Source organism: Spinacia oleracea, chromosome 3 (genome assembly GCF_020520425.1).
Source record: "Spinacia oleracea cultivar Varoflay chromosome 3, BTI_SOV_V1, whole genome shotgun sequence".
NCBI classification, from domain to species: domain Eukaryota; kingdom Viridiplantae; phylum Streptophyta; class Magnoliopsida; order Caryophyllales; family Amaranthaceae; genus Spinacia; species Spinacia oleracea.
Window position 1 is genome coordinate 64,116,527 of NC_079489.1, and position 23,403 is coordinate 64,139,929.

The 23,403-nt window shown below is 36.1% G+C and overlaps 1 protein-coding gene across 1 annotated transcript; it reads right to left on the reverse strand.

Annotated features, from left to right (window-relative positions):
- Nucleotides 1–279: 279 nt before the first annotated feature.
- Nucleotides 280–13,843, reverse strand: LOC110799061 (uncharacterized). Its single transcript, XM_056839182.1, has 7 exons — nt 13,433–13,843; nt 13,327–13,337; nt 1,945–2,132; nt 1,805–1,864; nt 1,583–1,705; nt 1,056–1,497; nt 280–418 (listed from the first exon to the last, which is right to left on the reverse strand). The coding sequence occupies exons 1-7, from the start codon at nt 13,841–13,843 to the stop codon at nt 280–282; spliced, it is 1,374 nt and encodes a 457-aa protein (XP_056695160.1).
- Nucleotides 13,844–23,403: the final 9,560 nt, after the last annotated feature.

Genomic DNA, 23,403 nt, shown 5'->3' on the forward strand with positions numbered 1-23,403 from the left:
GCAAATTCCCTAGATTGATCAAGTACATTAAAATCATAAATTTAGAAGGGGTAAATGATGTTATACCGTCAATAATGGAAATGGTCCTGTGAAAAATGCTGGTTTGGCCTTTTCCTTCATGGTTTTTTTTATACTGTGCAGTAGTTGAGAGCAGTGCATCCCATACATACTTGCACCAGTTTAAGTTCCTGATCTGCTCATGATTCATCATAGAGAACAAAAATTTTTAGTATGTTTGGTTTGACAACGTGCTATTGATCAACGTGTTGACAGTGACCACTAAGAAGCTTGTAATGAAATTTGCATCCGGTCCAGCCTCAATTTGTTTTTTTCACTGTAGTAGTTCAAAATTTTCTGAACTGGTGGGACCTTATTCCCAAGAGGATTCCACTTTTCATATATGAATGTCTTCTTCCATCTGTTTTTGTTAATGAACAAAATTTAATTAAGAAAAACATTTTCCAAAAGAAAGAACAACTAATTCAAAGAGAAAGAACAAACGCAACAACTATTATGAACAAATTTATGAATCAGGGTTATAAAAAAAGATCAAACAACGTAGAAATATGAACAATATAATATAATTTAAGAACAAATAGTATAAGACAAATAAATATCAGGGACAAACAAGTTGAATAAATAAAAAACTTTGAACATAATGGAGAAAAAATTTGAACATTTAACCAAAAACTTTGAATAATTGTAGAGAATTTTGAACATATGACTAAAAACTTTGAACATAAAGGAAAAAAATTTGAACATAATGGAGAAAAGCTTTGAACATAATGGAGAAATTTTTTGAACATAATTGATAAAAACTTTGAACATAATGAAGAAAAACTTTGAATAATTGTATGAGATAAACACAGAAAGAACTTTTTCTCACATATAATTGAATGAGATAAACTTTCAAATTCTGATAATGTATATTAAGCTATACAAAATTGAACAAAAAACTTTAAGAGAAAGAACATTTATAATACATGCATAATGCAGTTAGATTTTTGAAGTCTGTAACATATTGAAAATATAAGTATAGACTTAAGATCATTTACCTTGCCATGAATGCAGAAAATTCTTCACTAGCCTTGTCAGACTTTGCCTCAACTATGTCTACTTCACCCTTAGGAAGGCCATAAATCTTTTCTACATCCTCAAATTCTATTAGAATTTTCTCATTCTTCGGTAGATAGAGATATTGGCTGTTTTCCTCAAAGTTGTTACACAGCCATGTAACAAATTGTTGGGATGAAGTAGGTAGCTGGAAATCTAGCAATGGTCCTAGACTAATATTCCTAACGGCCTCCTTCTTCTCTTCATTCATCATGGAAATGAAATTAATGAATTTTCCATGTCCTCCTCTAACACCAGTTTTTTCTTCCTCTTCTTCCTCTACTTTCTCCTTGAAAATAGTGATTGTCTTCTTTCCTTTTTTCCTTGCAGGAACTTCTTTGGTAATCATTGCCAAATGGGAAACCTTCCGTTTCACAATTAAAGCTGATTAACAAAAGAAAAAATTAATGTAAGAACAATAAGAATAAAAAGAAATTACATATACACATTCAAGTATGTTTATTTTTACCGTTTTCTGAGCAATGAATATCATCATTTTCATTCTCTTCCTTTGCCTCATAATCCTCATCTATTTTCCTCTTCCTTTTCTTTTCAGCAGGTAGGCTTGCTTTTGGTGTTGTTCTTCTTAATGCTGAAAAAGAAACACATATAATTAACTTTGAACATCAATCATAAAATTTTGAATTTTGAAATTTGAATTTTATGGTAAAAAAATAAAATTGACTCTGACCTATTTTTTGTCTTTCTTCTTCAAACTTCTTCAACCTCTCTTTCACTGGTAGTGTTCGATCTGTTAGAAAAGCACATACAGTTAAGAAGCTTTAATAAATTTGTAATACAACCTTTAACATTTTAGTATATTAAGTATACCATTTTTCATCATTTTTTGTTCTTTGTTTTCTTCTTCCTCCCATTCCTCATCTTCGTTCTCTTCCTCCTCTTCTTCTTCATGTTCTTCCTCCTCTTCCACTTCCTCCTCTTCCACTTCTTCCTCTTCTTCTTGTACCTCTTCTTCTTGTTCCTTTTTTTTTTCAAACCAGCTTGCTTCTTCTTTTTCCCTTGAACATTAACTTTTCCATGTCCTGTGAATTGAACGTAATGGAGAAATATTTTGAACATATGACCAAAAACTTTCAATAATTGTAAAGAAATTTGAACATATGACTAAAAAATTTGAACATAATGGAAAAAACTTTGAACATAATGGAAAAAACTTTGAACCTAATGGAAAAAAAGTTAGAACATAATGGAGAAAAACTTTGAACATAATGGAGAAAAACTTTGAACTTAACCAAAAACTTTGAATAATTGTAGAGAATTTTGAACATATGACTAAAAACTTTGAAGATAAAGGAAAAAAACTTTGAACATAATGGAGAAAAGCTTTGAACATATTGTAGAAATTTTTTGAACATAATTGATAAAAACTTTGAACATAATGGAGAAAAACTTTGAATAATTGTACTCCCTCCGTCCCGCAATACTTGACCTGTTTTCCTTATCGGGCCGTCCCTTAATACTTGACCTGTTTCTAAAAATGGAAATATTCTAACAATATTATATTATTTCTCACTCCACCCCTATTAACCCACCTACCCCCTACTCCATACAAAAAATAATTAAAAATTCAACTCTTACTCTCCCCCAACCCCACTCCTTTACACATTTCCCACTAACTACATTAAAATAATACCCCACTATCAACTACTACCTATTAAATTAAATAAGTCAATTCAAGTCCCTTAAACTCTGTGCCGGTCAAACCGGGTCGAGTATTTCGGGACGGAGGGAGTATGAGATAAACACAGAAAGAACTTTTTACGCAGATAAAAAATATATTTTATGATAATAAAATGATCATTCTTCGAAAAAAATTTAAACAATGTTAAATGTAAAACCTTTGTGCCGCTCATCTCTCACTGTTAGTTTATGATACATATGACAATTCTTAAATCATGCGGAAAAACCATAAAGCCAGGAAAGCATATTATTTACACATAATCATTTAGCATAGAATAGATGCATACATGTTGTAGCGTGCCTTCCCTAGCTGCGCCCGAACCGAACAAAAACAAGTCTTTAGGACTCCAAATGTCGTCCCTCCGTAGATAGTCCACAGTACGTCCGGATCCGCCTCAAGTTAGACCAACTAGAATCGCCCTTAAGGTTAATAGGAATTTCGGCTAGTGTTTGCAAGTGTATGATTAATTTTATTTCAAAAACTTACCCTTTGAATACTTCAAAATGTCTCTGCAAATAATGACCCTAGGCCCTTATTTATAGAGGTATGGAAAAGGAACTGGAATCTTATTAGGATACTAATTAGTTAAACTAGAATCCTAGTAGGACTCTAATTAATTAATTTTATCCTTTTAGGATTAGGAATTTAATCATCAAACAAATCCTACACAATTTAGGTTTCGTATGTAAACACAAACTCTACACGAGCATGACCCACGAGCGTGCAGGCCATGCCCGCGCACAGCCCACACGGCCGCTCAGCCCACGCGAGCCGCAAGCCCACGCGAGCAGCAGCACAGCTCGCAGCCCATTGCTGCGCGCGCTGCGCGCGCTGCCATGGCCTGCTGGGCCTGGCCTTGCGCTGGGCCTGGCGTGGCCTTGGCTATTCGTGTGGCGCGCTTGGCTTGCTGGGCGATGGCCTGGCTTCGTGCTGGGCCCTCGTCCGGCAGGCCTCGTCCGATGCTTATTCGTACGATACGCTTCCGATTACATTCCCGGTTCCGGAATTCATTTCCGATACGAACAATATTTAATATTTCCGATTCCGGAATTAATTTCCGTTTCGAACAAATATTTAATATTTCCGTTTCCGGAATTATTTTCCGATTCCCATTATATTTCCGATTCTGACAATATTTCCGTTTCCGGCAATATTTCCGATTCCGGCAATATTTTCATTTCCGATAATATTTTCCGATACGTACCATGTTTCCGTTTCCGGCAACATCTACGACTTGGATAATATTTATATTTCCGATACGATCCATATTTCCGTTTCCGGCAATATCATCGTTTCCGGAGTATTCATTTCTTGCTTGTGACGATCTCAGCTCCCACTGAAACCAAGATCCGTCGATTCCGAATATCCATATATAGAGTATTTAATGCCATTAAATACTTGATCCGTTTACGTACTATTTGTGTGACCCTACGGGTTCAGTCAAGAGTAAGTTGTGGATTAATATCATTAATTCCACTTGAACTGAAGCGGCCTCTAGCTAGGCATTCAGCTCACTTGATCTCACTGAATTTATTAACTTGTTAATTAATATTGAACCGCATTTATTAGAATTAACATAGAATGCATACTTGGACCAAGGGCATTATTTCCTTCAGTCTCCCACTTGTCCTTAGGGACAAGTGTGCATTTCCTAATTCCTTTGTCGCTCGATGCTTGCTCTTGAACATAAGGTAAGAGTTGTCATCCTTATTATGTCCAGAGGTGTTTCTCGGTTTCAGAGTTCAACTGATCAAATAAACAGATAATCATAGCCTATGATTCATCCGAGCACGGCCGTGCATTTCACAGTTTCTAGCTCTCCGAGTGGCCTTGTACAACTTTTAAGCATCTCATCCCGATTTATGGGAGGACAATCCCAATCTTGCGATCTTGAGATTAGACTTCGTTTGATAGGTGATTACCTGAGCGTTGCCTTTATAGCCTCCTTTTACGGTGCGAAGGTTGGTCAACGTCAAAGCAACCAGTTCTCAAACAAGTAATCTCAAATCACTCAGGTATTGAGGATTTAGTGTCTAATAATTTTAATGAAATTTACTTATGACAGATTTTCATCTCTTACAGTAAAGTTTCATAGGTCTTGTCCGATACTAGTCTTCCCAAAGTAAGTATCTATGCAAATGATTATGACATTGCCATGTCCACATAGTTCAAGAAACAGAACTACTAGTCATCTTGCATTCTAGTCGTCTAACGTTTTCTATGCGTCCAATTTTATAGAAAACTCCGACTAGGGACCATTTTCAACTTTTGACATTCAAGTTCACTTGATAGACATTTCTTAGTCACAGGACTGGTCCTGACAGTCTATCTTGAATATATTGTCAAATTGAAGGGACTCATCATTTAATACTAAACCAAGATTAAATGGAATATGAAAATATATTTCATATATGATAAATGTTCAACCCCATTGTTTAAGAACCATGGGCCTCAAAACCCATCTTTAAAACAGTTCATGGAATTCAAAGCTATGCTTGATTTCCAGTGCTACAATGTGAGTGTTGCTTCTCACTTGTTGCATAGGTTTAGTTATCATGCTTTGCCAATCTTAATATCCTTTTCATCGAATAATATTCGAGATATGATGATAAGATTTTTTGAGTTTGTTTATTATGTGATCTAGTCTTTCTTACTTCGATAGTGGTTCTACGCATTTTGCAATGAAGAACCATCAAGTTAGCAGACATGTGATCCACCCAAGTTCAGTGAAGAACTCTTTAACTTAAACATTCCTGTTTCATTGCTTCTTAGGCAATAATATTACTTTTACTTCAACTATTTAGGTTGCTAGTGATGCTTTATTTGGATTTACTTATCCAAGCAGTTCACAGATATGTGGAAGACTTTCCAACTGTATCTTAGAACATATTTAATTTCCCACGCAACAACTCATGGTCTCCGATCCATGTTGCCATTTCAAAACACGATGCTCTTAGCTCGTCCTTGTCAATGGTTAACTCCAAAGGGATCTTGCTTGATCCTTTTCCAGTGTTTCTGCGTGTAGCATCAATATTTAGCATATCTTTATTTCCTTGAATCAAGAACTATTCCTATGTACCTTTTCAAGTACCATAAGTATTCTTGATCTCAATCTAGTTGATCTTCACTTAGATCCATAGAGACTGGTATATGTTCGTCATGCCTAAAGCCATACGATACGTTTTTGGCGATCCTCATATTATATCATACATGATAAATTCTTTTGCAGAATAATTCCCAATTGAATTCTGTTCATGTAACTTTAGCTTATTCAATTTCAGTAGATACTGAATCCAGCTAAATTCTTTGACATAAAATATAGGTGAAGAATCTCATTAGATTCTTTGATGTTAACTTAGTAAATGCTTATACATAGTTCAAACATTCATTACTTAGATTTATTCATATGGATCGAATATCTCCAATGGAGTCTTTCGTGTTTGATTTAGTAAATGCCATTACTAAACAATATCATAAGATCTTTGTAAATAGATCTTAATACCAGTATGTACTAAGTTTCGCCTTGGTCCATCATTGATGAATAATTTCAAACCTAACTTATTAGTATTTGAATGTTATTTCACAATAGAGAGATATGTGTGTGATACACATAGGACCAATTAAGTTATTATGTACTCCCACTAAACTTCTTATATATCTATAAGAATCATGTACATTTTATGAAACTAAAATACTTATTAGCTTCACTAAAATACAATTCCAATTCCCAATTGCTTGCTTAAATCTGTACTTAGATTTTATAAACTAGCTTTTCTTTTCAAGCATTTATTTGGATCCACAAATCCTTTGACATACCATGTACATAGTTTCTTCCAACATTTGACTGAGGAAGATGTTTTGTCATCCAATTGCCATATGTACCAATATGCAATCATTGCTTGAATTATAGACTTAAGCATTACGATTTTGCATGAGGTTTCAACACAATCCACATCGTGAATTTGCTTGTAACCTTTAGCAACTAATCTAGCTTTGTGTGTGAACACAATTTCATGTTTGATGGTTTTTATCCTTAAAACAAACTTGCAACCAATAGGTGTGAAACTATTCTTGCAAATCAACAAAATTTCAATTTTGTCATCAAAACATTGAGTATGTTTTATGGCCTCTAACCATTTAAAACATTTGGGTCTATATATGGCCTCTAACCATTTTAGGGAATCTGGGTTTCGTCATAGCTTTCTTACAGGTCACAAACTCATTAATAGTTTGACTGCAAGTTGTAGGTTTCTTTACTATCTAATAGAAGAATTGCATAGGTTCAGTGACCTGAACTCCATGTTTCTTCACTATCTAATAGAAGAATCTCATAGTTTCAGTGACTTGAACTCTATGCCTACTTGGGTATAGAACATCAAACAACAGAATATCAATAGCCACTTAAAAGTCCTTTGAATATCCTGTTCTCCTTGAAGCACTTGTAAAGTCTTCTAAGAGATGTCTATTCTTTAAAAGCCATTTCTAAAGTCCTTAAAGAATACGTGTTCGGATTTTCTAAAGAACTTTGAAAAGCCTCCAGATTGTCCGTTTATGTTTGTTGTTCGCCTCGAAGACTTTCGAGGTCTATTTTCTCCCACTTGTCATTTTGGAAACGAATCTCCAAAAGGACATTATTTCGAGCAAACAAACATTATGTTCTCAAAAATTCGTGGTAGAAACAATACCCTTGTGTCTCATTTGAATAAATCACAATGAAACATGTATCTATACTTGGGCCTTAGTTTGTCGAATGACAAACATTAAGCTCCCACTGAGTTTTGCAACTCTCTAGATATATTTTATGAAAAGTTATTCTGAAATTACTTTTCAATAGCTTTGACGAATTTGGTTTAGTTTGGTGGTAGTTGAGCATTTTGTTTTAGAAATTATAGGAAAAGTCCTTATGATTCATCATTAATCGAATCAAGTACTAATTGACTTCGATTATTCCAACTAAGATATGCCATATCTTATGGACCTAGATTGTGAAATTACAACACACAACCATTGATGATCATATTTGGTCTCAAGTAATCATCAACATGATCTAACCTAGATCTTTATGATTTCTTGCCAAGTGGATTTTATACTTCTGAATCTTGGAACTACCCAAACAGATTCAACTCATATCACATTTGAGTCAATAAACCTATATTCACTCAAATCCATGTGAAATAATAAAGTCATAAAATGTTTCTTTAGCTTTGAACTCTATTGTCTAGGCGTTCTAACAATAGTTTATATCTTTTGTTACTTTCAACAAGTAAGACTAGTCGTCTTAAATTGATCTAGAAATCAATGAACTTTCAAAAGTCCATTAAAATAGAGATTTTGAATGTTAACTTGTTGATATGGTCTAAGCAACAATGCCAAAGATTAGTGGAACTCAAATCAAGGGTTTGATTTGAACCTAGTAAAGTTTTTATTTTTTAAAGAGTTGTTTGTTTTAATCAAGCATATTGACTCAACCCGTAAATGACCATTTCATTCAAATAAACAAACAAACATTGTTTTTGTTCTTCTGAATGTGAGTCTTTCTGTATTTGAAACAGAAATTTAGGTATGCTGATTATGGAACAAAATATCCATTAAGTTCCAGCCTTTGAAAGGACTTAAAACAAACTAGATGACCCTACAACTAATGTAGCATTGCCATGCTTCATTTCCCACTTGTAGGTCATTAGTGTAGCCTAGCTTCCATTGTTTGAGTTATTACCGAAGTAAGAACCTCAAGCGGTATATGATACCAAGGAAGTTTGATTGCTAGGTCACTTCTCTTTAAACATAAACTTATAGGTAGAAACGGAATCGTAAATTCCTTTCATTTGTTCCTTGTTTTCCTATTTCTTGTACCCTTTCTTATAGTCTTAAGAATTGAATTCTATAGTGTTGACTTTTATACTTTGTTAGACATGTCCGATGTCATTCCAACAGAGTTCTTACCATTTTATTTATGTTGAATATTCTGTTTCAACTAGATGATCTTACCAGAAGCTTCTAAAGTTCTCTAAGCATCAATCTTATTCGACTGTCTAGGGACTAGACTCATTCGAGAATTAAATGGACAAAGATATTAGATTGTTAACCATTGGTAAAGCTGAGTGTTTAAACTCAATGCTTTATGATCTCAAAACTACATTGTATTTTGAATTCACAAGCACCAATCGGTTTGCCATTCGACTTTGATACTCGAAAACAACCATAAAAGTCGCTAAAAGAAACGTACATTTTAAATCGCTCATTTTCTCTCATTTCCGTGAATCGTTCTTGAATTCACTACCAATCGAGGAAATTTACTGTTACCTTTCTAAAAGGATTTATTGCAGTGCAAGATATTTAATTATAAACAATAATTAAAACATACATTGAAGCATGCAAAGTCTAAACATTTATCATGAATAATAACTTGAAAATGAAAGCAATCATGCAATTTAAACAAGTCATTAGCATTTTATTCGAATTATGTGTTCCGGCAGGTGTGAATAAAATGATTCCAAGACCCTAAAGCCATTGAAGAATTAAGCACAGTTTGTCGACTCAATTCTAAAACATTTTAGGTAAGCAAAAGCCTTTTGCTAATAGTCTAGAAACTATTCTTGGTTGATAGGTACGTCTAAGAACTTATTAGGTAAACCTATCGATTTTGCCACGACATAAAAGGACTCCTTACTTATATCGTTGAGTTTCACCAAAACTAACATGTAATCACAATTATTTGTGTACCTTGCCCCTTTAGGACCAATAAGTAACACCTCGCTGAGCGAAAACTATTACTAGATTGATGTAAAGGATATCCAAGCAAGTGTATATTTTGGCATGGCACCTTATAACTCAATTTTTAAGTTTGGAACTTAAGGCTCTTACTATGTTGGTTAGATTTTAAGTGAACTAAAATCCTTAATCATGCAACATAATTAAGCCACAATCTCATGCACAATTAAGACATATTTAAAGCAATAAATAACTTAAAGCATGCATAAGATAAATGTGATCTAGTATGGCCCGACTTCATCTTGAAGCTTCAATTTCAAAGTCCGTCTTGAAAATCTCCGTGGGAGGCACCATTTTCTTTAAATAGGATAAGCTATAATTAAAACTAATTACAACTATTTGATGGCACGCAGACCATATTTGAATTGAAAAACAATTTTGGTACTTTAGACCAATTACATTCAAATTAATGGTACGCAGACCATATTTTCTATCCTATTTGGGCCATACTAGTCACTTCATAACCTGAAAAACAGTACATATACAATATATACCATTCACCCATTCATTATCATGAATGGCCCACATAGCTGGTTAGTAAAACACATTATGCATCACATAAACATTTGCAGCAATTAATCAAGGGCACCAATAATCTACAAATTATTCAGTCCTTATTAATTCTAATCAAGTTGTTTTAACCTTAAGGATTTGTAGACCTAATCAAGAGTATATGACTAAAAGGGCTCCCACTTAAACCAATAAATTCATATGCTTTACTAATTTTAAACATAAAAATGTATTTCTAGTCTAACCGGAAACATACAAATGTAATTAAAATTTAAAGCTCATATAAATTTATAATTGAATCCAAAAATTTAAATTAATTTCAGTCATATTTAAATTAATTCATGATTTTAATTTTAGTAAAATAATTAGAATAAATAAAATTTATTATAATTACAATATTCAAAATTAAAATCCAAGAAAATCATTTAAATTATTAATTTTAAAATTAATTAAAATTACGTAAACTGAAAATTTCAAATTAAAATTTCAAAACGATCTAATCGCAACGCAACAACCCCACGCAACGCACGCCCATGGGCCACACGCACACAGCCATCGCTGGCCATGTGCGCGCAGCCCATGCGCTGCGTCGCATCGCTGCTGCTCCCCATCGCAAGGCATCAATCGAACACGCGAGCCAGTGCTCGCTGCGCGCGCCAGTGCTCGATGCACGCGAGCCATCGCTCGCTAAGCGCCCCAGCGCTCGATTCATGCGAGCCATCGCTCGCTGCGCTGGCTTGCCAGCGCTCGATCCATGCGAGCCATCGCTCGCTTGCGCTCATCGACGCTGGGCGTAGCGCTCGTGGCACGCGAGCTTGCGCTCGCTGCTCGCGAGGCTCCGCACGCTTGCGCGAGGCAGTGCGCGCTGTGGCGCAGCTCGCTTGCTGCCCACACGCGACTGCTCGTGCCTTGCTTTCGCCCTTGCCCATGCGCCCATAGCACACAGCCCACGACACAAGGCAGGGCTGTTGCCTTGTGCTCGTGCACCATGCCCTTGCTCGCTGCATTCGTACCGCATGGGCGACGAGCTCCCTTGCTCGTTGTCGCATGCCCGCACTATACAACACCCCTTAAGGGTAACACGTAGCGTCCATTGCTTTGTGCGTGCAAGTTATATGAGCGAATCGCATAAAAATTAAAAATTTATATTCAAAATTAATGACAAATTAATAAATAATATTAATTTCATAATTTTAGGGCGAAAAATCGAAAATTTATTATTTAATTGATTTCCGATTAACATGGATTCAAGTCTAGGTCATAAAAATTTAAAATTTAACATAAATTTACAATTTTTATGGTGGTTTTTAATCATAGGTTTCTAATTAAATTATAACTAATTATGAAAATCAAATTAATTCTAAATTATTCCAATTTTCAACAAATTAATCATAATTACAAATTAGATTGCATAATTAACAAGGCTAGGCATTCAAACTTGTTAAACATATACAGTAGGTCAATCAAAAATTCAAGATTTATCAACAAGAATCGCAAATATTTAATTTAACATCTTAAATTTACGAAATTTTGCATTCGAAAAACTAAAACCTCCGAAAAGTCATAGTTAAGCTTCGAATTTGAGAATTATGGGTTCGGCCGAAAAACATTATTTTTGTCAAAATTTTAGAATGCCTTTTACATGCGGAATTGACACAAAAATCACTCGATTTGGATGAGTAACGAAGAAACTGCCGAAAAACTGCGTACGTATAATTAAATAAACGCAATTTGCAATTAATTAACAATTACGAAAATTAATCACCCCTTTTAATTCTTGCAAATTTGTAATATTTAACCATGTTTATGCAATTTAGATTATGAAAGTAATAAGAGGCTCGTGATACCACTGTTAGTTTATGATACATATGACAATTCATAAATCATGCGGAAAAACCATAAAGCCAGGAAAGCATATTATTTACACATAATCATTTAGCATAGAATAGATGCATACATGTTGTAGCGTGCCTTCCCTAGCTGCGCCCGAACCGAACAAGAACAAGTCTTTAGGACTCCAAATGTCGTCCCTCCGTAGATAGTCCACAGTACGTCCGGATCCGCCTCAAGTTAGACCAACTAGAATCGCCCTTAAGGTTACTAGGAATTTCGGCTAGTGTTTGCAAGTGTATGGTTAATTTTATTTCAAAAACTTACCCTTTGAATACTTCAAAATGTCTCTGCAAATAATGACCCTAGGCCCTTATTTATAGAGGTATGGAAAAGGAACTGGAATCTTATTAGGATACTAATTAGTTAAACTAGAATCCTAGTAGGACTCTAATTAATTAATTTTATCCTTTTAGGATTAGGAATTTAATCATCAAACAAATCCTACACAATTTAGGTTTCGTATGTGAACACAAACTCTACACGAGCATGACCCACGAGCGTGCAGGCCATGCCCGCGCACAGCCCACACGGCCGTTTCCGGAATTATTTTCCGATTCCGATAATATTTCCGATTCTAACAATATTTCCGTTTCCGGCAATATTTCCGATTCCGGCAATATTTTCATTTCCGATAATATTTTCCGATACGTACCATGTTTCCGTTTCCGGCAACATCTACGACTTGGATAATATTTATATTTCCGATACGATCCATATTTCCGTTTCCGGCAATATCATCGTTTCCGGAGTATTCATTTCTTGCTTGTGACGATCTCAGCTCCCACTGAAACCAAGATCCGTCGATTCCGAATATCCATATATAGAGTATTTAATGCCATTAAATACTTGATCCGTTTACGTACTATTTGTGTGACCCTACGGGTTCAGTCAAGAGTAAGTTGTGGATTAATATCATTAATTCCACTTGAACTGAAGCGGCCTCTAGCTAGGCATTCAGCTCACTTGATCTCACTGAATTTATTAACTTGTTAATTAATACTGAACCGCATTTATTAGACTTAACATAGAATGCATACTTGGACCAAGGGCATTATTTCCTTCACTCACTTCTTCAATATCATTTCTTTTGCTTCTTTTCATTCCTGTCCTAGCAGGGAGAATTCTTGGTTTAACAGATGTTTTTTTCTCAACTCCTGTAAAAAAGATCTTAATGTATTTAATATATTAACATTTTACCAAATATCTTAGAACATTTATCTTTTGTTTTTGTATATATGTGTACCTTTGTGTTTTTGAGTTTTTATGATCTCAACATCAACAGGCTAAGGCACATCTTCTTTCTCAGCCACTTTCCTTTTCTTTGGAGTATTTGTTACTTTTGAAGTAACTTCAGAGACATCCAATAACAAATACTAAGTATAACTTGTATAATAAAATATTTGAATATTTACTGAAATAAGATTGAACAATGTAAATTGTTACCTTTGCCTTCAATTCTTCTTTGCTAACAATTTCAGCAGAAACATTTTCTTGCACTTTCACCATTGATCTTGTATTTCTTCTTGGTTTGTATGAATCTGATATCTTCTGCAACTGCTTTTGTAGTACTTCATCGATAGTTATAGTTGGAAGGGTCCTCTTCTTGTTAGTTGTTGTTTTCCTTCCTTTTTTTCTGCCATTACCACTATTGGTTTGACCTTCACTCTCGAAAGCATTTACATCTTCAACCACTTTGGTAATTTCTTTTGTGGCATCATCATCCTCTTTTTTCTTTCTCTCAGCTTCTTTCCTTTTTTGTGCTGTTTCCTCTATCAACTCTTTGTTTTTCTGAGCCATGGTCTGCCTTAATTTAGCTTCATATTCTTCCTTCCTTTTCTTAGTATCCTTCTTCATTGCTTCAGCTTTATCTTCTTCTTCCTTTTTCTTGTCAACCTCCATCCTCTTGTTTTAGCTTCTTTCAGCTCAGCTTCTCTTTGGGCTTCTGCAGCCGCTGCAGATGCCTTTTCCTCAGTCTCTCTTTGGGCTTCTGCATCATCTGCAGATGCCTTTTCCTCAGCCTTTTTTCGGGCTTCTGCATCAGCTGCAGGTGCCCTTTTCTCAGCTTGTACTTGTGCTGCTACGGCAGGTGTAGCTATCCTTTCCTCAGCTTCTTTGCTGGCCTTTGCAGCAGCTGCAACTACCCTTTCTGCAGCCTTTTTTTTTTGTTCTGCTTGATGCTCTTTTCTAAAAGTTTCTTCACTAAAATGTTGCCCCTGATAAACAAAGAACAAAAAAATGCAATAAACAAAGCAAAAAAAAGTATGATCATATATATGAAAATGTAAGAACAATATCATTTATAAATATAAGGATTTTTTGTGAATTACCACCTAAAAAAACAGAATTTGTGTTTTACCACCTTAAAATCTCAAAGTTTTAAATTACCACCTAAAAAAAAAAATTCACCACCTTTTAGCAGACCCGTTAACAATTTCGTCAAGTGGGGCCCACTCCCAACGGCTAGCTCATTAAACTATAACAAATTACACGACAAACTATTGAAGGCTTATTTGCTCAAAAAAATAAAACTATCGAAGGCTTCTCGTTGGCTTCTCGTTCTTACTGCTTCATCCCATCTTCATGTAAATCAAAAATTTGCCTCACAAAACTTGAAATTGTTTGAGGGATTTCATTAAGTATTTATTTTCGAGCAATTTGGTGGGAGAAAGAAGAAGAATCAAGGTACAATTAGGTATGAATTTCGATCATTTGTAAAAAAAATCGTAGGTACTTTTATGTTGAAATTGATGATAATTTTGACATAAACTGAGCCAATATTTGTGTGTGAATGATTTGGTATGCTATTTTAGTATTTTGGTTTGCTGAATTATCAATTCTCAATCAATTAAGCCCCAAATTTTTTTTCCAAAAAAGTTAGGGTTCATATGAAATCCAAATTGGGGATTTGTTGAATGCTTAATGTATTTATAAATTGAGGTTAGGGAATGTTAATTCGTATTATTAGAAACTAATAAAAACCTTTATTTGATGTCAATTGTAGGATCGAGCTCATGTCTACATGGAATTTTTCACCTTCAAAAGAAGAAAAATGTGGTTGTGGACTTCCACTTGCCATGTTAACTGGTTGGACTAGGGAGAATCTAGGGAGAAAATTCAGGTCATGCAAGTTGTACGATCCAATCACAGAAAAACGGGGATGCAAAGCTTTTGAGTGGGTGGATGAACCGGATGGGACAACTTGGCAAACACAAGTGATCAACAATCTATTGTTGGATCAAAAGCTGATGAAGAGGGAAGTTGATGATTTGAGTGGGCAAATAAGGTGTCTGATGAATAAAATCGATAGTTTGAAGGTGAAGAATAAGGCTTTAAGTTATGACAGGAAGAAGATGAACATGGAAGGGGGGCATGAGGCAATTACAGTGAATACTTATGTTGTTGTTGTTGCAATTTGTTGTTTTTTCATGATCTTAGGAATGTTTTTAGTGAATAAGATAGGCTAGTATAGCTGGTTCATATGGGTAAGATCAGTCACGCTCAAATGAACTGAGAACATTTAGGTTGTTGAATATTGAAGTTGTAATGGCTTGAAAAACATAAGCTTTTGGTCTTTGAATGAAATAAAACTTCAAATTTCTATGTTTATTAAACATAGTTGCGTTGCGTAATGCTTTATATTTTAATTGATTTCAAGCTCGTGAAAGTAAAGCAAGCGATACCTTTTGATGTTTTGGCTGAATTTGCATTGAGTAAACAAAGTTTGGCTTGGCTTGAGTGAGGTACATGATGGTCAATTACCTGCATAAATTTTTTGATGCTAATACCTGCAGAAACATGAAGAGTGCCATAAATTTTATGATGCTAATACCTGCAGAAACATCACAGTGTTGTTTTTAGACAAATTCAAGTTTATTATCATGCCATTAGTTTCTTAAAATCACATTTATGTACTCTTATCACTTCACTACAATACACTAGGATTTATTGGTATTAATATCACTAAGCAGTTGAGTGATCCCGGAAAATCAGTCCGCATGATCAGACTGCAGATCAGCAGCAAATGAGTGCAGATCAGTGTGCATATCAACAGCAAATGAGTGCAGATCAGTGTGCATATCAACAACAAATGAGTGCAGATCAGTGTGCATATCAGCAGCAAATCAGTGTGCATATCAGTTCATATCAGATGTACATCAGTCTACAGATCAGAAACAAACCAGCAGCAGATCAGTGCAGATCAGTCTGCAGATCAGTGTGCATATCAGTTTGCAGATCAGCAGCAGATAAGTGTGCAGATCAACAGCAGATCAACATCAGATCAACATCAGATCAACAATCAGATTAGAGTGCAGATTATTGTGCACTTCAGCAGCAAATTAGTGTGCAGTTCAACAGCAGATTAGAGTGCAGATCATTGTGCACTTCAGCAGCAAATCAGTGTGCAGATCAGCACCAAATCAGTCTGTAGACTATTATAGATTAGTGCAAATCAGTGTAGATCAAATAGAAAAAAAACTACAACAGAAAAAAAACTACAACAGAAACAACTACAACAACAAAACAACTACAACATAAACAACTACAACAGCAAAACAACTACAACAGCAAAAAACTGGTGTAATCCACAGAAACAATCACACATAGTCTTTGTCTTTAGCATAAATATATCTTCTTGTCTTTAACCATAAATAGGCACATACATAAATAAGTTGTTCGTTTGACTGCCCCCAAAACAAAATACATATTAATGAAAGCTAAGAAACCTAATCTAATCACTGAGTGCTCCTAACTACTGAAAGCTTAGAACTAGTTTGGATTCTCGGGGGAGGTGATTTGCTTGTTGATGCTTGGCTAGCTGCTTCTTGGGGAAAAGACTTGTTAGCGATCTTGTTTGGCCCCGCCCCTTGAGAAGAAGCCTGTGGAAATGAGAAAGATATTCGATTAGAGTATGATCATAAACTTTAAAAAGCACAAAAACACACAAGACATATACACTAACCTTCCTTGCAATCCTTTCCTCATTTTTCTTCCTTTGTTCTTTAACCCATGGAGTTTGCAGTGGTGGTCTACCAACATTTGTCGTTGTAATTCTTGGTCCAGCTACAGACGGGATTTTACAAGTCTTGGCATAGTTCCCAAAACCACCACAATTCTTGCATTGGTTCTTCCTCTTTGGTTTCTTAGCCTGATCAACAGCTTTAGAAGTTCCTTCTCCCTTTTCAAGCTTTCTCTTCTTTCCTTTGGGTCTTCCGGGTTGAACCTTGAATGCCGGTGGTAGTGGTTGTCTCATGTTCACCTTTTCCCAATGTTTAGGTCCAGGCATAGGCTTAATAGGAAACTCATATGCTAACATGTATGTCTCCTTAGAGCAATAAGGGTGAACATACAACTCCGGATCCACCCTTTTGTCTAGCATACAAGCAAAAGAATTCACACAAGGTATCCCGGTTAGTTCCCAATGATAACAACTGCAAGTCCTTTGTTCTAAGTCAACCACACATTGATCTCCCTTTAACTGCACTTCATAATTGTCATCTCTTGATTGTTGCACTATGCATGACCTAGCTAACTTCTCTTGTCCATCAAACACAGTTTGCACATAGGGCATGAACTTCCCTTCAACTTTCTTTGCGGCCTCCCACTTGTCATTGTTCTTTTTCATCATGTATCATCTTAACCATTCCATTTGAGTGAGAATAGGTTTGTCTCTAGCATCTTTGATCACCGCATTGAACGTCTCACACAAGTTGTTCAAAAGCATGTTGGACTTGCAGTTTGGAGTGAATGCATGTCTAGACCAGTGACGGGGAGGAATTTTAGCTAGGTACTCATGTGCATCTTCAGATAGGAAATGAATGCATTCCATTGCCACCTCAAAGTCTAACTGGTAACACCAAATCAAACAAAGAACATCAATTCACGCACATTTTAAGGAACCGAAAACAGAACAAAACAGAAGAAGCAACTGCAACAATGCCTACTGCAGTAATGCCTAAGTTTTAGTTTATCACAAGTGATTAAAGATTACTTTCTGAACTCAATTCACAGTCCTACAATCTTAACTTGAGAAATTTCCATGCTATTGCTTCATGTTGTTCATGTTATAGAATCAGCCTAAATTAGTGGATATTTTACTGAAATTATTTGCCCAATCTGCTTCTGTGTTATCTTCTTCTGGTTTAGCATTTTACAGCATTCACACAAGTGAGCAACTTTTTTTAAATTTTTTTCTATTTTGGTTTATATCAAAAAGCACCAGGAGCGTATACACTGTGGCTAATGTTTGAATGAAGCAGAATAACAACAACAATAAAATAGCAGCAACGACAGAATAAATAGAATAACAGCAAGAACAACAGAATAACATATTTCTCAACACGGGCACTCTCAACATATTTCTCGCTAATAAATAGAATAACAGCAAGAACAACAGAATAACAACAACAACAACGACAACAACATATTTGACTCACTTCGGTAGTTGCCCGAGCCGCATCCCAAAAAGTTCCTTGAATGTTGTTCCAATGAAATTTAACTTGAAATTGGCCCAAATGTGCCTGACACAGTACCGTGTCTCAGCTTGAGGTACAACAGTGTGTAGGGCTTCCAACAAACCCTGTCACAGCACGATCATTGTGTTATTATTCCAACTTTATTGAATCCAAAACAGTACATAATATGCAGAAAACGATTTAAGACAGAAAGTTACCTTCTGTCTGTCAGACATGAAGGTGAAGCCGGCCCCTTGATCACTTCCCAACATGCTCTTTACACATTCCAAGAACCACTCCCATGTCTCCGTGTTCTCAATCTCCATAGTGGCCCATGCTAATGGAAAAATATTGTTATTTCCATCCTTTGAAACTGCCACAAGGATTTGCCCGGGGTACGCTCCTTTTAAGTGACATCCATCCACCCCTATAATAGGTCGACAACAACTTACAAACCCATCCTTTAGCGGAGCAAGACCAATGAACATCCTAAGAAAGAGGGGTGGTTCTGGCTGCTCAATCCCATTAACAACAACATGAACATCACTTCCTCTGTTGTTTTGCATAACAGCCCTCGCGTAGTCCCACACCCTTGCGTACTGCTCAGATGCCGAGCCATAAATGATGAGCTTTGCTATGCACCTAACTACCCAAGCCTTAGTGTAGGTCACCTTTGTAATAGCCTCGTTTTTAAGCCACTTCGAATTAAACAATAGTGATATTTTATTAGCTTAATTACCTTTCTAAAACTATATTTGTGAAATTATAGGTTTATGATTGACTATTATTTGTTATTATGTATTGTTAATAAGAAGAAGAAAATCAGATTTTGGTATCGTTGAAATTACTATATTACCCTTAATAAGAAACTCATTTTTTTTAAAAATAAAAAATAAAAAATTCTCATTCTTCCCCATGTGTCATTTGAAGAGGCATCCCACCTCTTTGATTTGTTGTCAATTCCTCCTTTATCCACATTAGTAAGGAAAGTTCTTAATCTATCAACCCAATTAGAAGACCCAAAAGACCCATCTCATCTTCTTCCTCCTCTTGCTGGCACTTCTCAAAGGTCGGTTCTGTTTGATCAAATTCTGAAGGAAATAATGCCCTTGGTCCAAGTATGCATTCTATGTTAAGTCTAATAAATGCGGTTCAGTATTAATTAACAAGTTAATAATTCAGTGAGATCAAGTGAGCTGAATGCCTAGCTAGAGGCCGCTTCAGTTCAAGTGGAATTAATGATATTAATCCACAGCTTACTCTTGACTGAACCCGTAGGGTCACACAAATAGTACGTAAACGGATCAAGTATTTAATGGCATTAAATACTCTATCTATGGATATTCGGAATCGACGGATCTTGGTTTCAGTGGGAGCTGAGATCGTCACAAGCAAGAAATGAATACTCCGGAAACGATGATATTGCCGGAGACGGAAATATGGATCGTATCGGAAATATAAATATTATCCAAGTCGTAGATGTTGCCGGAAACGGAAACATGGTACGTATCGGAAAATATTATCGGAAATGGAAATATTGCCAGAATCGGAAATATTGCCGGAAACGGAAATATTATCAGAATCGGAAATATTATCGGAATCAGAAAATAATTCCGGAAACGGAAATATTAAATATTTGTTCGAAACGGAAATTAATTCCGGAATCGGAAATATTAAATATTGCTCGTATCGGAAATGAATTCCGGAATCGGAAATTTAATCGGAAGCGTATCGTACGAATAAGCATCGGACGAGGCCTGCCGGACGAGAGCCCAGCGCGAAGCCAGGCCATCGCCCAGCAAGCCAAGCGCGCCACACGAACAGCCAAGGCCACGCCAGGCCCAGCGCAAGGCCGGGCCCAGCAGGCCGTGGCAGCGCGCACAGCGCGCGCAGCGCGCGCAGGAGCTACGTGGGCTTGTAGCTCGCGTAGGCCTCGCTGCGTGGGCTGCTCGCACGCACGCGCATGGGCGGCCCATCGTGGCTGCCGTGTGTGTGTGCGTAAGTGCTTGTGTTCATGCACGATTCCTAAAACGTGCAGAGTTCGGTTAATGATTAAATTCCTAATTCTATTTGATAAATTAATTAATTAGAGTTCTTGTAGGATTCTAGGTTTAATTAATTTGTATCTGAATAGGATTCCAATTCCCTTTCCATACCCCTATAAATATGTGGCTTGGGCTCACAATTTATAACGAGTTTCAAAGTATTCAAAGTGAGTTTTTGAGAGAAAAATTCAGCCACACATCTTGCTCAAAAGTGCCGAAAGTTCTAGTACCTTAAGGGCGATTCTAGTTGGTCAATCTTAAGGCGGATCCGGACGTGCTGTGGACTATCTACGGAGGGACGACACTTGGAGTCCTAAAGACTTGTTCTTGTTCGGTTCGGGTGCAGCTAGGGAGGGCACGCAACAAAGAGTATGCATCTAAATTATGCTATATGATTATGTGTAAATAATATGTAATCCTGGGTTAATGGTTGTTTCCGCATGATTTATGTAATATCATATGTATCATAACCTAACAGTGGTATCAAGAGCCCCTTATTATTTTCATAATCTAATTTGCATAAACATGGTTAAATATTACAAATTTGCAAGAATTAAAAGGGGTGATTAATTTTCGTAATTGTTAATTAATTGCAAATTGCGTTTATTTAATTATACGTACGCAGTCTTTCGGCAGTTTCTTCGTTACTCATCCAAATCGAGTGATTTTTGTGTCAATTCTGCATGTAAAAGGCATTCTAAAATTTTGACAAAAATAATGTTTTTCTGCCGAACCCAGAATTCTCAAATTCGAAGCCTAACTATGACTTTTCGAAGGTTTTAGTTTTTTAAATGCAAAATTTCGTAAATTTAAGATGTTAAATTAAATATTTGCGATTCTTGTTGATAAATCTTGAATTTTTGATTGACCTACTGTATATGTTTAACAAGTTTGAATGCCTAGCCTTGTTAATTATGCAATCTAATTTGTAATTATGATTAATTTGTTGAAAATTGGAATAATTTAGAATTAATTTGATTTTCATAATTAGTTATAATTTAATTAGAAACCTGTGACTAAAAACCACCATAAAAATTGTAAATTTATGTTAAATTTTAAATTTTTATGACCTAGACTTGAATCCATGTTAATCGGAAATCAATTAAATAATAAATTTTCGATTTTTTGCCCTAAAATTATGAAATTAATATTATTTATTAATTTGTCATTAATTTTGAATATAAATTTTAAATTTTTATGCGATTCGCTCATATAACTTGCACGCACAAAGCAATGGACGCTTCATGTTACCCTTAAGGGGTGTTGTATAATGCGGGCATGCGACGACGAGCAAGGGAGCTCGTCGCCCGTGCGGCACGAATGCAATGAGCAAGGGCGTAGTGCACGAGCACAAGGCAGCAGCCCTGCCTTGTGTCGTGTGCCACGAGCTATGAACAAATGGGCATGGGCGAAACGCAAGCCAAGGCAGTCGCGTGTGGGCAGCAAGCGAGCTGCGCCACAACGCGCACTGCCTCGCGCAAGAGCGCGCAGCCTCGCGCGCAGCGAGCGCAAGCTCGTGTGCCACGAGCGCTGCGCCCAGAGTTGCTCGCGCGCACAGCGAGCGATGGCTCGCGCGCACAGCGAGCGATGTCGCGCGCCCAGCGAGCGATGTCGCGCGCCCAGCGAGCGATGTCGCGCGCCCAGCGAGCGATGGCTCGCGCGCACAGCGAGCGCTGGCGAGCGCGCACTGCGAGCGATGGCTCGCGTGCGACGAGCGCTTGCGCGCGCGCAGCAAGCACCACAGCGTGCGATGGCTTGCGATGGAGATGCAGCAGCTATGCGACGAGCGCATGGGCTGCGCGCACATGGCCAGCGATGGCTGTGTGCGTGCGGCCCATGGGCGTGCAGTGCGTAGGGTGTTTGCGTTACGATTAGATCGTTTTGAATGTTTAATTTGATAATTTCAGTTCACGTAATTTTAATTAATTTTAAAATTAATAATTTAAATTATTTTCTTGGATTTTAATTTTGAATATTGTAATTATAATAAATGTTATTTATTCTAATTATTTTACTAAAATTAAAATCATGAATTAATTTAAATACGACTGAAATTAAATTAAACTTTTTGGATTCAATTATAAATTTATATGAGCTTTAAATTTTAATTAAATTTGTTTGTTTCCGGTTAGACTAGAAATACATTTTTATGTTTAAAATTAGTAAAGCATATGAATTTATTGGTTTAAGTGGGAGCGCTTTTTAGTCATAAACTCTTGGTTAGGTCTACAAATCCTTAAGGTTAAAACAACTTGATTAGAATTAATAAGGACTGAATAATTGGTAGATTATTGGTGCCCTTGATTAATTGCTGCAAATGTTTAAGTGATGCATAATGTGTTTTACTAACCAGCTATGTGGGCCATTCATGATAATGAATGGGTGAATGGTATATATTGTATATGTACTGTTTTGCAGGTTATGAAGTGACTAGTATGGCCCAAATAGGATAGAAAATATGGTCTGCGTACCATTAATTTGAATGTAATTGGTCTGAAGTACCAAAGTTATTTTTCAATTCAAATATGGTCTGCGTACCATCAAATAGTTGTAATTAGTTATAGCTTATCCTATTTGAAGAAAATGGTGCCTCCCACGGAGATTTTCAAGACGGACTTTGAAGTTAAAGCTTCAAGATGAAGTCGGGCCATACTAGATCACAAATATCTTATGCATGTTTTAAGTTATTTATTGCTTTTAAATATGTCTTAAAATGCATGAGATCAAAAGCTTGATTATGTTGCATGATTAAGGATTTTAGCTCACTTAAAATCTAACCAACATAGTAAGAGCCTTAAGTTCCAAACTTAAAAATTGAGTTAAAAGGTGCCATGCCAAAATATACACTTGCTTGGATATCCTTTACATCAATCTAGTAATAGTTTTCGCTCAGCGAGGTGTTACTTATTGGTCCTAA